Here is a 17,765-nt window from a genome sequence, read left to right on the forward strand (position 1 = left end):
TAGAAGACATCCAGATTTTACTAAATCCATTTTTTCTAGGTCTTAACACAGAGAATGACATCTAACAAATTTCCTGTAATTCTGATTTTGACATTTGTGAATCCATGTTGTTCCAGCAAGGCTTGATATTCAGAGCCACTTCTCTCCTTTCCCTCTGTCTGCACAAGCATGTTCAAAGACTGCAGCAGAGCTGTGCTCCTGTTCTTCTTCTCATCATCCAACACCATTTCAGCCAGCAAAATTGCACAGCCTAATTTAAAAAAAAAACAAACACATAGAACAGTTCTAATCTATTATCAGGCAGGAAAATTTCTGCTACCATATGTAGGGATGCAAACTGCAAGACACAGGTGACTTCCTTTATCATTTATGGATTTGCTCTACTATTAAATGAATTATCCACTCCTCTCACAAACCCCAGGAAATTCCCTTTCACAGTATGGAGTGATCACACACAAGTCAAAGTTGTGAGTCCATTTTCAGGGGAAAAGGGGATGACTTCTGTAGATTGGGCATGAGGGTTATGGAAAACTGAGACAGTATCAAGTTGCTTCTCTTTGGGATATACTGCTGCTTCACACTCATATTGAAATGGTGCCAAGCAGACAAAGCAGTGGATGGCGAACATTGTAGAAACAGAGAAGTCAATGTTTCTGTACAATATATTGTGTATAATATTTCTGTAGGAACTGAGTTCTTTGTGGTGGGACTGACCTAAGGATGAGAACGGAACTTAAATGCTCCTGTTTACACAGAGTCTTTTCCTCCATCTTCAGACCTGTGAGGGGAAAGGGAAGCCAAGAGAGGGCTACTGACAAAACAAGCATCGCTTTACTTATTTGTCTTGCATCTTAGGTGGTGGTTTCTTTTGGCACAGTGGGGGTAGGAGGCCACCAACTAAGATCAAAATAGCAGCAGTTTACAGTAATTTTATTACTAAGTGATGCATAACATTCATATTTTTCTGCCCTTTAAGGCAATCTCCTCAGAGCCATTCCTACTCATACACCTCAGGTATTTAACAATTGACTAGAAAGTTTAAAACCTAACCCCCTCATTCTTCACGTCTTGAAAATCTTCCTCAGTTATGTGTATTGCTTAGGAAATATTTTCAGTGTCAGACCACTAAAACCACCCCTTCTACCAGTCAGCAAAAGATATCAGCTTTCTCCACAGCAACTGAAAAACTCATTTTGAATATTAATGAGAGAGGATGTTTCTCAGGTGACTGGGCTACACCAAATGATTATAGAACATCTGAGACTGAAACAGACCACAGGAGACCTCCAGTCCAATCTCCTATTCCAAGCAGAGCAGCTCTACAGTCAGTTCAGCTTGTTCAGGGCTTCGTTCTCACATCCTGAAGCCTCCAAGGACAGAAATTCCACAGCCTCTTTGGGCCACCTGCTCCAATGCTTAATTATCCTGAGAGTGCAAAGCTGTGGTGCATTACCACAGACACCATGCCCAAGGGACTAATGCTTAATGTGTATGGAGTGTTGTGCTTTAATCATAAAGTACACTGAGGTTGTGTGGTAACCAAGAACATTCTATTCAAATTTTACAGTCAGATACATAGTACTCAGGGGCACAGTTTTAAAGTCTGTGTTCATTATAGGCAGGCTAACTTTAGGATTGAAACTTTCTGACTCAAACAGCTTATAGCAGCTTAAAGAACAGCATTATGACTAAGTATGAGATGAAAAACACCTGACTGCTGGAATGAGCCTCAGTATACAACCCTGTTAAGCTACTGGCAAGCTTCATGTCAACATGGAAAAGAAACACTTTAAATTTATTCAGTTGTTGAATATTTGGCCTTATCTTTAAATGTCTGTACAGATGAGATCAGTCAGATTTCCATTTTAAAAAACCCTTCTGCTAAGAATTAAAAACCTCAGTGTGGTAGAAGTCTGACATTTCCCTGATTTTGGACAGCTGAAATGCTAAGGAGTAGGCATGTTTCTTCTGATGATTTGAATCACTGTAGTACATTTCCTTTCCTCAGTGCTCAAAGAGCAAAGTAACTCTTGATTTAGTAACATCCAGGCAGATGCAACTCTTGATCTTGCTCATCAGCTTGCTCTCTTTTGCTGAGGTTGGTGGGTCAGTATTGGCACAGCCTCTTTCAAACTGGTTTATTGGGATTATTGCTGTACAAGTGTGACAAGCAAGAAACTCACAACTGATAAAGAAGAAAGCTAGTTTGAAAGTACAGCTTTAATTTCCAGAGAGGCTTCCACTACAAAGTATATGTTAAATAAAAAATATAAATATCAGTGAAGTATCAGGAAAAAAATAAACATTAGGAGAGATGACAATAGTGACAAATTACTTGAAGAGATAAGATACAGCACATACTTCTCCAATTAATGACTGAAGCACGAATAAACTTATTTTTAATTTTCATAAGAGGTTTTATACATAAATCCTAAAACTCATCTCAAGTAACTCATCTCAAGTAATGAGATAGAAAACATATACAGCCATTCAACCATATTCAGAAAACCCCAAAAGTGATAGTAAGCAATAGGAACAGCATTGAACTGCAACTTGTATGTGTAAAGTCTGTGACTGGAGGTCAGAGGCCACTGAAGTTCCTTTGTGATATTATAGCTGCTGTAGGAACACATTTGAGTTTTGTCCTGTTTTCACTTTTGCTTGCAGAAAGAATGCTTAAAAGGGTGTCCTTAAGATGTTTTCAAGTAAAGTCTCACAGAACAGTGATAAAAAGGGGATTAATATCCCCAATTTCAGACAGATAGCACAGTATTAATTTTTTTCATTTCTGATAAAAATGAGCAGTAACCACTGAATACGCTGCAGAAGGAGAATTGTATTTTAAGGTCCAAAAAAACTAAGGTATTAATGTGGCTCAATACAAACTTGAAGTTTTAACTTGACGTGCTATACAGATATGTCAAGTCTAAGCTTAATACAGTCTGAAAATTTGCCAAGAGAACTGGACATTAAGGTATTTCATACACAGGAGTTTTGGCCTGCCCCAGATACCTTTTAAAATGCACAGAACTCACTCCTGCAGGAGCTGCAGTCCAACTTTTTGTAATAACTCTGCTTCAGATAAGGGTCAAAATAACCCTAAACTAGTAACAGGTGTTGGTTGATGATGCATATATTGCACAAGTGTATGAAAATCCCAGTTTGCTTCTGGGCATACTACAGTGACAGACTCTTTTTGAAGCATAGAACAGCATCTAATAAGTTTCCTGTGATCTTAATTTGTACATCTGTGAACCTGTACTTCTCCAGTAGCTGTTTATATTCTGAGCCACTTCTCTGCTTGCCTTCAGTAATACTGAGGGACTGTAGCACAGCTCTAGAAGGGTGTGTCTTCTGTTCATCAAGCACAGTTTCTGCCACTAGCAAGGCACTTCCTGCAATTCCAAAACAACCAAAAGTGGTTCAGTGTAAGTATTTTTAGCTTCAAGTCTTTAGTGTTTTGTTCAGGGACAGTTCTAGAGGTCCCTCAGGCTAATCTTTTAATGGAAATCAGTGAAAGAACTTTACTTTCAGTAATCTCTTCCTGGAGGCAACCGTGTTATTGTTAGAAAGGGAGAGTTTAGAGCACTGTCTCCACTTCAGTAAAGTTCATGTCACTGCCTGACTCTTGAACTCAGCCTCGCTTTCATTTGAACCAAACAACTCCTGTAAGTATCTGTCATACACAAATCTTTGCATAAAAAGGTTAATACAGTTACCCCCAATTTTCTTTAATTTATAATCAGGATTATACTTTATGGCCTAGATCTTATTTTCAATGTTCTCCTCTGAAACGAACTTTGGGGCTACAGCTGGATTAAGGAATCAGATGATCTTAGCAGTCAGGCTTTTCTGCTTTCTGTCTTCTCCTTTGATCTTTAATACTGCCTGAATATGAGTCAGCAATGCACTCTGGCAGTCCAAAGGGCCAACTGTGTCCTGGGATGCATCAAGCACAGTACTGCCAATCACTACACAGGTGACTGCCTCAGTCTACTCTGCGCTGGTGCAGCCTCACCTCAAATACTGTGTGCAGTTTTGGCTGCCTCAATGTAGGAAGGACAAACTATTAGAGGGTATCCACAGGAAAGTGACCAAGACGGTGAAAGGCCTCAAGGGCAAAGTTTGAGTGCAGCTGGTTCAGCCTGGAGAAGGAATGGCTGAAGGGTGACCTCATCACTATCTAAAACTTCCTCAAGGTGGGCAGTGGAGGAGGAGGTGCCCATCTCCTCCATTGACAGGACAGGAGGAAATGGAATGAAGCTGCATCAGGGTAAGTTCAGTTTGGACATTAGGAAGAGGTTCTTCATCCAGAACATGTCTGGGCTCTGGAACAGGCTCCCCAGAAAGTGGTCATGACACCAAACCTGACAGAGTTCAAGGACCATTTGGACAATGCTCTTAGTCATATGATCTAGTTTTAGTTAGTCCTGCAAGAAGCAGGGAATTAGAGTGGATGATCCAACTTTAACTGGAACTATTGAATTGAACTATTCTATGATTCTAGGATTCAAATGCAGAAGAAAGTCAAAGAGGCTACATACTTCTCATGATATGTGTGCATAAAGTAGTACTGAACTCCAGCCAGCTGATCATATTCTGGGCACTACTGAGACAGCAAAATGACAGCAAAACCACTGCTTCTTGATTAACCTAAAGGAACTTTAGTTAGACCATTTTTGTGTCTAGAAATAAGCACATGCTTAGTTATTTGGTGATACAGGGCTTAGTTAGAAAGACTGGGCCTGTCAGAGATTGGGGAGATGATACAGTTGTATGTGAAGCCTGCAACTATAGTAAAAGCTTATTTATACATAATTTTACTTGCAGTTTTGTTTCCTTCTTTTTCTTAGTACGTATTACCATAATGTAAGCCTAGACATTCAAGCAAAGGTTACTATGACTGAACAGAGAAATGTTTTTTTAATATGAACTTATTATTACTCATTAAAGGTATATTAACATTTACCTTTAATTCCAGAAGATGAAAAAAAACCCCAAAACTTACCTGGTCTGCAAAGAGCTGATATCTTGCTTAACAGCACATGTATCTTTTCATCAGGCCAGTCATGAAGAATACGTGAAAGGATGTAAAGATCTGCTTCTGGAAGATTATCCTTGAAGAAGTCACCTGTTGGAAAGCAAAGTTAGTACATTCCAGCAGAAACCACAGAATATATTCCTACAAAATGAAATTAAAATATTGCAGAGGAACTAGGAGCTCCAGCGGAGGTAAAGAAAGTAACAAGAACAAACAGGTACAGGTATGCTCTGATTTGCAGATAAGGAAAGCCTCGTCAAAGAGAAGATCAGATCACAGGTAAGAATTCTGTAACATAAGAATAGAGAGCAAGCCTAAAGCAAGGAAGGAGACAAAGTTCTTTGCAGCCACCATGTTGATCTTGCCTAGAAATGAAATGCCTGAGGACATGCAACCTCTGCTCCCAGAGCTAATAAAAAAAATGACTAATTCATACTTATTTATCCACATTCTCCAGTCACAGCAGGTTTGTTTTCATCCTCACAGACTTGAAAAATACAATGTCCCCTTTTAGGGTGGGTGAGTCTGCAGTGCCTTGTACTAGGATACATTTTTGGAGCTGCGGCAAAAGAGCCTGTTCTGTGCTTCAGGATAACAGAAATCATTCAAAAGATCATGCACTACATTTACCTGATACAAATGTCACTGGAGCTGTGTGTTGTCCTGAAGGCTGAAAGTAAGAGGTGTTTGCAATGACTTCTGGAAGGTCAAATACTGTGACCTTGAGATTTGGGTATATTTGTACTAATTCACAAGCCAGAGCTCCAGTGCAACCTGTTAAAAGTTTAAAAAAGTCAAATCAAGTATTTTCTCCCAGTATTTTCAGGCATTTTTAAGGACAAGACTGTATATAAAATAGAGACATAAAATCAGAACTAGAGGTAGACAGTCAGCTCCACAATTAAACATGGGCAATACGACTTCCTGGTGGTTAGAACAATGTTTTAAAGCTTCGGGAATGCAGGCATGACTCCTTACTGATACAGAATTGCTAATATGACCTTTGATACCAGTACCTCAGAGTTTCTTCAGGGAGCAAAAAGGTGTAAATGAAATGGCAAGGGCTTCTAACTTGTTGACAAAGAGCACTAGAACTGTTTAGAATTTAAAAAGCACCAGTATGTGAAGTTTGACAAACACTCTCCAGTGTAGTAAAGGATAAAGATCACCAAGTGCTGGAGTATCTGCAAAAGTGGCAAAGGTTGCACCAGTATTGTTTTAATTCCTCTGACATGCTGTCCCCCTCCCCAGGCACTAAATAAAGTGTTCTTCCTTCAGTGGATCTTTCCCTATGTAATAACACTCCCTCTGTGCAGCTCCAAGCACAGGGCAAAAAAAGCTGCTAACAAGAAGAGTTTCTTCAGGTGTACCATTGGTCTTCAACATTTTGGTGGACATCTTAGATACTATTAAAATAATAAACAAAAGAAACCAAAAAGAACCAAAACCTTTTGTTCTAGCAGTGATGTGTTTCAAGTTTGACACCCCAATAAGAGTGGTTCACTACTTTCATTACTTTTGAAGATCTTGGACATGTCAAAGGAGAGCAACAACACAGCTTAAAATGGCACTCCCAGCCCAATGCTCTATCACTTGAGCCACAAACTATCTTTTATTTTCTGTGTTGAGCTGTGTCAGTATGTAAGTGATTGAGACAAGCATTCATTTATTTCAAACTACTCAAATACCATTTAGGTAACTCTGCTTTCAATTAGCTGCACTCGGTTCCTTCATTCTGACATTACAATACCAGGAAAATAACAGTAGTTAATATTACTACAGTTCCAGTAAAAAAATGATACATATGTTTAAAGTAATAAATTGTGGAACTGAAATCAAGCTTTTCCTTTTAATTTGTATACAAATACAATTACAAGAAATACCTCCTAAATCACAAGCAGATTTAAACTGTGAAAGATCAAATGCTGTAGCCACGTCTCTTGCTGTCAGGCGAGCAATGCTGTGCATGGCAGCCATAAAACGTTGCTTTCCCTCCTGGCTGTGATAATAGTCCTAAAAAGGAAGAAAACCTGAAATTGATTTTCATTATTTATCTAAAACTATGTACAACCAAGACAGTAGGTGCACACTGTGAACATTAGAATTCTAAAAATAAAAGATCAGTTAAAAGTGCCACTGAATAATTGCTAATGAAAGTCCTTTGTTGTTTTACTGTAGTGAAAAGCAGACTTTTGCATTCCCTCAAGAATTATGATCACAGACATCTGTTGCAGTGTGTCTCACAAAACAAACTTCTCTGGTTTGAACCGGGTCTTGGTGAACTCCCAAAGGCTGTTAAATTCAACACTTATAGCCGTGGGAGTAGGGGCATCATAGCAGGAAAAAGAGGTAATCTGAAAAGTGCCTTTTGAAGAAGTAGTGTGTCTTTCACATATATTTACTAACACATTTGTTCCACAGTAAGATGTCTCCAGACTTTAAACTGTTTGAAAGGGCAGATTTAGGAGACTGAAAGACAACCTCAGGTATTCCTTCTTCTTGACATACTCACAAATTGCTTTCATTTAATTCTGACATTTATTCTCCCATGATGGGAAAATAACCAGATAATTGGACTGTAATGTAAATCTGAAACATTAAAGCTCATACAATTTTTTGTTGGCTTTTGTTTTGTTTTTTTTTTTTTTTTTTTTAATTAGAGAATAAGCAAGCATTCAGTATCAAAATCTCATTACATGATACATATGCATGAATCCCTTTATGTCTCACTTTCATACAGATTTCACCAGTTATGGCTGGTTTTGTGGCTACAGTGGAACAGAAGAACCTCTAGGCTGTGGTGTGCACAGTGCCATAGGCAGCTCATGTATTTCTGCTCAGACATACTATCCTGTACATATAGGGAGCCCAGGTCCAGACTGGTCACAGGTATCACTCAAGCGAAGGCACGTTGGTAATCCAGGTGTGTAACAAAGGATGAGATCCAGTTCACATTCATTAAATCACTGAATTAGTATATAAATTGAGGCATCTACTGCAGCAGCGCAAAGTATATTAATTCCCTCTGAAGGACCCTTTGAATGATTCCTAAAGGAGTTTCTGTTCACCACTGATCTAAATACTAACATTAGGTTAACAAGACCTTCCTAAGTCTCCGAAAGCTCTTATTTCCTTCCATCAACTGTACATGAGGGATGTAGACATCTCCTTTAGGAGGGTGGTTTCATCACCATCTAGAAGTTAAATACAAATTAAGAACCTCAGGGTGTAGTCTGAAGTACACAATTTAAGCCAGCCCTGCTGTCAGAGATGAACTCCTGACATTCTCCTGCTCACACTAACAGCTCCCTCCTTAAACAGGCACAAATATTTATGCCTCTCCACCTGCTTCACCAGATGGGTAACTGACAAGTTAGGCTAATTGTAACCCTAAGTGATTCTCCAGTCTGAACACACGCACCTGGGCTACTATTGGAAAAGGAATGCCAGAGAGATGGAAACAGTTGGTGGAAAGGATTACAATTTTATCAGCAACATACAGCAGCTTGAAGCACATACAAAACTACAAACCATCATAAAGGAGATTAGATCCCTTCTCCACTGCATCGACAGAAAACAGCTTTGACTACACAGTCAGAACAGCCCAACTGGGATGCACATCAGTATCAAGTGACTGGCACCCAATATGAAAGGAGTGCATGTGTGATAAGGTACTAATTGTTTTTATAAAAAGAACACAAATGTAAATTAAACAGGCTTAGAGGTTGTTCTGTCAGTGTCTGTGGGATGGGCAACACTTCAGACAGAATTTTTGTCAGTGCTTGAATTTCCCAATATGTTCTGTAACTGCTCTACCACTTCATAGCCTAAAGTTGAAGGGAACAGAAGCCTGGGACTCATGAGTTTCTCTGTGTTTCTACCATTTCTGAGACTGACAAACTTCCCGAGACAGCACAGTCTCCATTTGCCCCTAGATCAGTTCTGGGCTCCTCACAGCTGGCTTTGATACTAATGAGAGTTTTTATTACCTTAAATAAATCCTCTGCTTTCTTTCCAAAGGCTCGATGGTTCTGCCTGCTGCCTTCTTTGACAGCAGACTCCAAGTTTGTAAAGAGAGGCCAAAGGTGATCATTAGAATGAATAATGTAGCCATGAAGTGAGTATTCACCATCTGAGGTCAGGAAGGTATTTGCTGAGTCTGTATTACTGTAACCTTAAGGAAGAAAATAATTGTAACCAGCTTAGTTTTGGTACTTTCCAACTGTCACTTAAAATGTGAAAGCATGTTTTCCTGCTAGCAAATCCTGATCTTATGATCTATTACTAGAAATTTTGCATAAAAAGTAAAGAATTCTCAAACTCTTGTCACTCTGAAAGGAGCAAGTACTTAGTTCCTAAAAAGCATTTAAATGCTGAAAAATATAGATACACACTAACTTATTATTTTTATTTTAAATCTGAGTATCCCAGATACCTAATATTCAAGGGAGAGTGTTAGAAGTTCCTCATCCTTGATTGCATTTTTGTTTAGATTATGGCTTCTTCTTCCCTAAATTCAAGCTTTCTCCAGTATGTTTTGCCTTTGTTTTGACCTCTAACCAAGTTTAAAAGACTCCTTTATCTCCTTTTCTTGGCACTCAACCATTTCATGTCTTACTATGTACATGATATATATGGAAACTTAGAAATACATAGTGTGGACTGAAACAGTTATTCGTAATACTGACTCTCTCACCTACATAGACTTTCAAGGACTGTTACAGTTAGGGGAACTAAAATTTAGATTGTTGTTCATGAAAGGACACATTCCAGAGCTCTCATTAAAATCCCGATTCTCTGCTGAAGACTGACTGCACTGCTGCAGCAGGGAACGGAATTTGACCATTACTTTAGATAGAAACAAAAAAGTCTTTTCCACCAAAGTGCTTCTAAGATTATCAAGTCCAACCTTTAACCCAGCACTGTCAAATTCACCGCTAAACTATGTCCCCAAGTGCCACATCTACATGCCTTTTAAATACCTCCAGGGGTGGTGACTCAACCACTTCCCTGGGCAGCCTGTTCCAATGCTTGACAACTCTTTCAGAGAATAAATTTTTCCTAGTATTAAATCTAAATCTCCTCCAGCACAATTCAAGGCCATTTCCTCTTACATTGTTGCTTGTTACTTTTGAGAAAAGACCAACTCTGACCTTGCTACAGTCTTCTTTCAGGTGGTTGTAGAGAGTGATAGGGCCTCCTCTAAGCCTCCTTTTCTCCAGGCTAAAGAATCCCAGCTCCCTTCTCATAAGACTTGTACCCCAGACCCTTCACCACCTCTGTTACCTTTCTGCAAACACACTCCAGCACCTCAGTGTCCTTCTTGTCATGACGGGCTCAAAAGTGAACACAAGATTTGCGGTGTGGCCTCACCAGTGCTGATTCAAGGGGAGGATCCCTGCCCTGGTCCTGCTGGCCACACTATTTCTGATACAATCCAGGACACCATTGGCCTTCTTGGCCACCTGGGCACACCGCTGGCTCATATCTATCTGCTGTTGACCAGCACCCCCAGGTCCTTTTCCACTGGGTAGCTTTAAAGCCACTCTTCCCCCAGCCTGTAGTGCTGCAGGGGGTTGTTGTGACCCAAGTGCAGATGACACATCTAAGCTATTACACTGCTCCCTGGGACTGTCCATATAACCTTTTCTTAGATACTTGCTCAGTACCATGTCCAGAGAGCAAACACAATCTAAGGTTTCCACAAAGGACACCTGAATGTATTTGTTGCATAAAGCTTGCCCCAACATGGACCAATTCCAGCTACTGATAATGAAAGCAAAGGAGCAACATCTGTTCCCCCTTCCAAGTTACCCACAATATCAAGTTAGACTTGTAACCTTCAAAGCATCTCTTCTGGTCCTATAGTCTTTCAGTTATATGGAGTTGCAGGGAGGATAAATTAGTCACCTTGTGGTGTCTTCTCCAGTAATCCAAGAGCAGCACATGCATCAAGGAGTCTTTCTGTTCCACATACAGAGGTTCCAATCTCATTTGCAATATCCACAGCCTTCGCTGGACCTTTATGTTTCAGGTGATCAAATATCTTCAGCTTAGAGGCTACAAGCAGAACCTACATGTAGGTAAAAAATTGCTATAGTGTGTTGAGTTTAAAAGACTGCAACCAAGAAACAAAAGAATCTGCCTACAATTATTCTACGCAACTATTGTTCTTAAAGTGCAACACAGCTTAACAAACTCCTAAAAATTGCTTCTTTCCCTCTCAGAGGGTTTCAGTATCTTAGCTGATAACAGATTTTTTAGCAAAAGCGTTTAGGAGAGAAGGGAACTCAATATTCTGGGATGCAACCTAAAGATTTTGCACGAAGATCACTTCTTTATTCAGATATCTAGCATACCCTCATCTATAAGACTGTTCCATAAGGTCAAACATTCTTAAGCATATGAATCAATACCAAAAGATCAAATTAAATTTGATTTACCCAAAACATACAGAACAAACTCTCCACAAAAACAGTGTAACAGATTCAGTTGCTATAATATGGGTCCTTGTTTTATTAAAATTAAGGGGAAAAAAACCCAAACAACTTCACCACACGGCTGGACTACATCACAACTTAATAGGATACATACATATGGAATGGGGACGAGAGAACAGATAGTGCCTCAAGGTGAAGAAAAGCCCATGGGCAATAGTGGTCTAAGCTGAAAACCTTAGCTGAACTTGTAAAGATATACTAACCAAACCAGAGAGGAAAGTTAATGAGATGTAATAATATATACCTCTTTGTTTGAAATTTGCCATTTTGCAGTTTCAGGATTCTAAAGTAGTTAAAACACCTAAAACCAAGACATTTATGTAGTGCTCAAGAGCGAAGGCACACAGCAACTGTAGAATACATTTCTTTGCAACTGCAAGTGACTATAATGTACTTAAAAATTAATGGTAATCAAGGAAATGGATTGACCTTCTGCTTAATAAAAATTAAATAGAGGAGAAGAATTAACTTCCCTCTTACCCCTCAAACTTGTTATATCTTTAGTTCCAAGTTTGCATTTCATTGCCACTTTAGCACTTTTTTTTAGCACTTGCTTTTCCAAAAGCACAAGTGACTTGATGGAGAACAGTAATCTATTAGAATGATCATTGTTCATTTCTTCTTCCCCTTCTTCACTATTGTCTGCACTACACTGAAACTGTGAGTAGAAAACCTGGGGTACTTAAAATGTCCAGCTATACAGTTCTCATCATGCTTGGCTGCTACATAGAGCATGTGACTTTGTTCATGAGCTCTTATGAGTATGCAACCATCACATACAGTATGGATATTATCAGTTAAACACATCTGGAACACAAAATAGGTTGTTAAAAAACAATATCCTTAAGTGGCAATAAAAAAATTAAGATCTTCCACGGAATTCTAATGCTAAGCATTAAAAATCAGAAAGAAAATATATTTACATTTCTTGTCACAGTTTTAAGTCAGGTAAGTTAGCCATATTAAATGCTTTCTTTGCAGAGTATATAAATTCCAGCTTGGTTGTGCTCTTCTGATCAGTTAAAAAAAACAAAACAACAAAACACCTCACAAAACTTCTTTTCCCTCAGCTCGAGAGAGAAAATTATCAAATGGGTAACTGAAATTTCATAGAACAGACAGAACAGATAAAATCAAATACAAAAAACCCATCCAACAATGTTTCAGCTATCTTAGACTCTCTAGAACTTCAGTGGTCTTTTTTTTCTAATTATTAATACATTCATACCTCAGCTCAAGTATTTCATATTACCTGGTACATATTGAAGCCCAATGAAACAATCGTATCAGACAGCAATGTAATGAATAGTCTTATTTTTTCCTTACCTTTGAAGCCCTAAAACCATCCATCAGCTCTAGAATTTTAGATGGAACTTCTGGTGCTCTTTGTGACACTCCATTCTGATTTTCCAAAGGTACTGTAAAACCAGTTCTGACACCAGAACTGTTTTCAGAAGTTAAAACACCTCCTGGCGAATGCTTCCCACTGCTGTCCAACTTACTGGCACCTTTGTGCTCTCTGAAATTTGAAGATTCACTCTCTCCATCACTTAGGTTCTCAAAAGTGTCCACAGAAGGGATAGAGTCATACTTTTTATGTTGTACATTATGTTTAGAGGGTGGATAGTACAATTCTGCTAGCTTTTTGCAGAAGTGATTCAGAGGAAATCCCATCACATTCAAAAAGTCTCCATGGACATACTCAACCAACATTCCACCAAGGGCCTGGATACCGTATCCACCCGCCTTGTCCCTGGGGAACAGAAAGGAAAACCAACATATATCTAATTAGGGTTAAGAGCAAAGGTAACACAGAACACAAGAAATCCACCAGTACTGCAGAAGCTGGAATAAAGATTATATAATATATAATGATATTATATATATTAGTGTACTCATGTTAGAGGCAGATTAACTCTACTAGCTAGGCTCAACACTTCAATTTATACATCACAAGATAAATATAAAGATCAGTATTTCTGCTAAGGGTGAGTAGCCAAAGGTCTTCATGCTTCAGACAGCCCAAATGCCACAGTCACCTCATCAGGAGGTCACACCAGCTGATTGTATTGCCATAGGTTACCCAGCATTCCCCAAGACCTGGCTACCAAAAAGGTAACAGCAAGAGTCACTGAGACCAACACTGCCACTGGGTCACTCAGATGACCCTCACCCTATTCCACAAGGCTGAAAAGCCTTTAGGAATATGTCAGGTCCCAAAGCAGCTCACAATGAAGACGGCATCCTAGAACTAAAATGACCGTAGAATCCATCTTGCAGTTCTCAAATCACAGCAATACCTAAAATGAGGATCGGGAAGACAGGACTGTTGTGAAGGAGCAACCTATTCAAAAAAATTCCATTACATTCCATTCAGCCCTATCCAACTCCTGCACAACCATCCAAAATACGAGCAGAATTGTGGTTCACAACACTGTGCTCTTAGATGTCATGGTAATGCTGGTAATTTGGCACAGGAATGTAGGTGCACAGAAAGTAACCTTGGAAATCTAATTTGCCTTTAGGTATAATTATGCAAATTCCACAGTGTGGATTGGAAATACATACAGGCAGATAAGCTGCAATAGACTCAACAATTTTACTATTTGCACAGAAGGAAGAAGGCAGTTAAAAGTATGTTTCCTACATAACAACAGAATCTGAAAGCCTACATCAGCAAGCTTTGAAACCAAAGGTCAGTCACTTTTGGATCTATTAACTTAAGGTAGCATGGAATTACATAAACTGCTTGTGAAAGGAAGTTACTACACAAAGAATAATTGCAAATTTTTCATCTCAGATTTGATCAGAAACAGCTCTTTACATTTTTCGAACTTATTTCCAGATTCCCTTTCTAATAGTCTCCTAAAAGAAACAGAAGAATCGGTATGCCAGCAAATGCAATTTTTGAATTGCTATAAGTTGGGGAGCAGGAATTTTCCTTTTATCTGGCATTTTAAGCACCACTGTATAGCTTTGTCATTGTTTAAATTATTCTTTTATAATATTCTTAAGACTTACACCAACTAAATTAAGAATATTATAATGACTAAAATGTCTTTTCATTTTTAAATGAAGTCACAGACCAGTAGGGTGAAGTCATTTTTGTATATGCTCACAGGGAGGCAAAAACCATTGTGACCATCAAAAGCAGTAGTATCATATCCCACCAAGACCATTAACACAACTGGCCACATATTATTTATTTTTCTACAGAACTTTATATTCTGGCATTGGATCCTGAGTAGGACATTTACATTCTACATTTTATTACTTCACAGTTAAGCCTGAAACTGTAGAGTTCCACCCTCTGTAATCACCTCTTTCAACAGTGCAGTCCTTTGGTTTCACTGCCATAAACAGAAGAGCTACCAAAAAACACACTGGATCCTCACACTGCAAGTTGTGAGGGGAGAAAGTTGTTCACAAGGGAAAGATTACAAAATAAAAAGCTGGGTCAAAGAGGCTGGCAGAAACTAAGTCTACTCATTACACAAGCCTAAAACAGTTAGGATTAATATGGCCCAGCCTTCTTTCTACAGTGAGCCAGAAAAGAAGAAACAGATCCAAGAGGACACTAAATTTAGCAGTTCCTTCACAGAGTCAGAACAAATGCTTCCTATCTTCTCGATTTTATAAACTGAGATCAATTGTCTTCTGCCTCAGAGAGTAATGAAATATATTCTCTGAACCTTTGGTCCTTCAGAAACCCTTGCTGTCACACACCCTGTTTAGCAGAATTAACAGAATGACCCAGTGCTGCTCATGAGCCATTTTGTTGCAGCAAAGCACTGCTGAAGTACATTTTCTTCCAGAAGAAATAGTCAGAATATTCCAAAATAATTTTCAACCTGACAATTTTCCTAAAAATCCATGGTCATTTCTGTTTCAAACTACTACTTTATGATGCACTGCACACTAAAGATCACCTTTCAAAAACCCCAGAAATTTCTGTTACAAGCTGTAGTCTTGCCAAAACATTCTTCTCTGCATAATCCAGTTTAGCATCAGTCTATTTAATAATCTGAGACCCTTGCATGCTCAGAAAGTATGCCTCATTTACAAATAAGCACTGAAATAAATCCAAGGTCTACACTGGTTTCTCTTTTCCCACTAAAACATGGCTGTATTGCTTTATAGCACAAATGAATTTAAAAACCTTACAGTTTAAATCCTTCCACGGTCAGAATTCAAATTACAGAGACTAAAGGTCATCTCAGATCACCTGATATGCAGTCCATAATGCTAACTACACCCTCACTAGGCTTCAGCTAAGACAAAGAAAAGGCAAATTCCTTAAAGTCACAAACACTCCCTTGTTGTCTCCAAACAAGTACTTGTCTTTTTTTTTTTTTTAACAATCTAGTCAACTTCATCTTCGGAGTAGTAGTTAGGCGTTCTGTTCTCATCCTGTTTCTTCTGTGGAATCACTGTTGTCTAGTATATTTGTATATGTTGTCTACATATATAAGTAACTAGTATATTACAAGGGTAGCAGCAACACAAGCTAAAAGATAATTATGGCTTAGGAACATACATAAGTTGTATTGTCTCAGGTACTGAAGATCCTGAATGCCTCTGCTAACAGAGAATTAACTGTATATTGCATGAGTGCTTGGTCTAATCCAGAGTATTTCCAGTCTTCACTTTTCAAATGCATTAAGGCTCTAAAAAGGTATCTCATTTTCCCTGGAGAAGTGACAGCTCTGGAGAAGAACAAGAAGAACATACTCACCTTGCATCACCCATGCTATCATTTATCATACACATAAAGCAATTTTTCACAGGACCAAACACTTTCTGCTGGTGGCTTAATAACATACCCTAAGACCTATTCTCAAACGTCATGTGATAGCATCAGTCTTACTTACATTGGCTCCCCACTATGAATGTACTCCCATAGGAGCTCTTCAGACAGATCAGAAAATTTTACTTTAGTCTCTTCATAGAAATCAGTAATTTCCATCTCTAGCTTACTGTCTACAGAAAAGAAAAGAAACAGGAATTGTAATTTAGAGAGCATAACATCTAAGTTTTATTTGGTAATCATTTGACAATTTTGCTTGGGGAAAAACTTTAAGATACTACACAGATGTATGACATCACTAATAACATTCTTGAGGGACAGTGGACTCATAACTTCCCCAAAACAGTAAAAGCTTGCATTTCCAAGTTCTGCAGTCCTGTCTTGGGGCTAACAGATTGCTCTCCCTGTGTGGAATGTGTTCTTTAATAATGCTTACACAGAGCTACTTATGGACCGCTGGCACACACATCTGGCACTGGGTACAAAGAAGGCTACAACTAGCCTTCCAACTTTATGACTGTTGTCAAAGAACTCTTAACAACACATCATAGTTCAACATGTAGCTGTCCTAAGAGTGGGAATTGCAGCTGCACCTGCACTGCAGACTCAGGCATCCAGCAATCCCATCAATAACCACCACGGACATTTTCCTATCATCTCTCAGGAAATGACAAGATTATTTCAGACCTCTCTATCTAGAAGTGGTTGAAGGAAGGTGCAATAAAGTACTGAACACGTGGGTAGGGATCCTGCTGCACCTGCTACACTGGAATCTGGTATCATTCCAGGCGAAGGCTTTTCCAAAGCACGTTCAAAAGGAAACAACCTTGCACAAATGAGTGTGCACATTACAGGTTATTAGCTCTCTCTGCTCTTTTCTACAAACACCAAAGTCAGCATCTCCTGTTACCACTGTCTTCATAGGAGTGGAAATTCTTGAGGAAGAGTATGAAAGATCTACAGTACAGAACAAGGGGAGAATACTAACCAACTTCTAATGGTATTAGTGTGGAAAAAAACCCCAAACATTTAATAAACCAGATAAAATAAGAAAATTGTTGCATGTGAAGACAGTATTTCAGTATTGATACATCTTTCAGTATTGATAAAAAACCTGAATCAGCTTAAGATAAAAATTTCATCTGTAATATATATGTGGTACTTAACAAAAGCATTTTAATTATAAACTAAAACTGAAAATGTATTCTAGAAAATCCTTCCACTGATGGCATCACTTGGGAAATATGCAGGTTTACAGTATTTTTATTCATCTGAATATGATGAGGCTTAAATTTGCAAATTTTGAATGAGATGTGCTGTTATAGCATCAGTACTACAGTTGTGTGCACTTTAACTTTCTTCCTACATTAAACAATTAAAGGTAATATTATTGTTGCTGGATTGCTCCCAGGAACCC

At 38.7% G+C, this 17,765-nt stretch overlaps 1 protein-coding gene across 3 annotated transcripts in view; it reads right to left on the reverse strand.

Moving 5' to 3' along the window:
* Window positions 1–17,765, reverse strand: part of ASMTL (acetylserotonin O-methyltransferase like) — a 24,950-nt gene continuing 7,185 nt past the window's right edge. For 2 of the 3 annotated variants that reach the window (XM_027643195.1, XM_027643215.1), the window contains 9 exons: window positions 16,413–16,521; window positions 12,868–13,294; window positions 10,952–11,114; window positions 9,031–9,215; window positions 6,925–7,054; window positions 5,672–5,815; window positions 5,009–5,131; window positions 3,306–3,395; window positions 1–250 (listed from right to left, as the gene is read on the reverse strand). In XM_027643195.1, coding sequence (XP_027498996.1) covers window positions 36–250; window positions 3,306–3,395; window positions 5,009–5,131; window positions 5,672–5,815; window positions 6,925–7,054; window positions 9,031–9,215; window positions 10,952–11,114; window positions 12,868–13,294; window positions 16,413–16,521 — 1,586 coding nt within the window. In that variant the 3' untranslated portion in view covers window positions 1–35. The remainder of the gene's footprint in view (window positions 251–3,305; window positions 3,396–5,008; window positions 5,132–5,671; window positions 5,816–6,924; window positions 7,055–9,030; window positions 9,216–10,951; window positions 11,115–12,867; window positions 13,295–16,412; window positions 16,522–17,765) is intronic. The other variant, XM_027643205.1, reaches the window with a different exon arrangement.

The sequence above is a fragment of the Corapipo altera genome, unplaced genomic scaffold (assembly GCF_003945725.1).
Source record: "Corapipo altera isolate COAL_440 unplaced genomic scaffold, ASM394572v1 0, whole genome shotgun sequence".
Taxonomy (NCBI): domain Eukaryota; kingdom Metazoa; phylum Chordata; class Aves; order Passeriformes; family Pipridae; genus Corapipo; species Corapipo altera.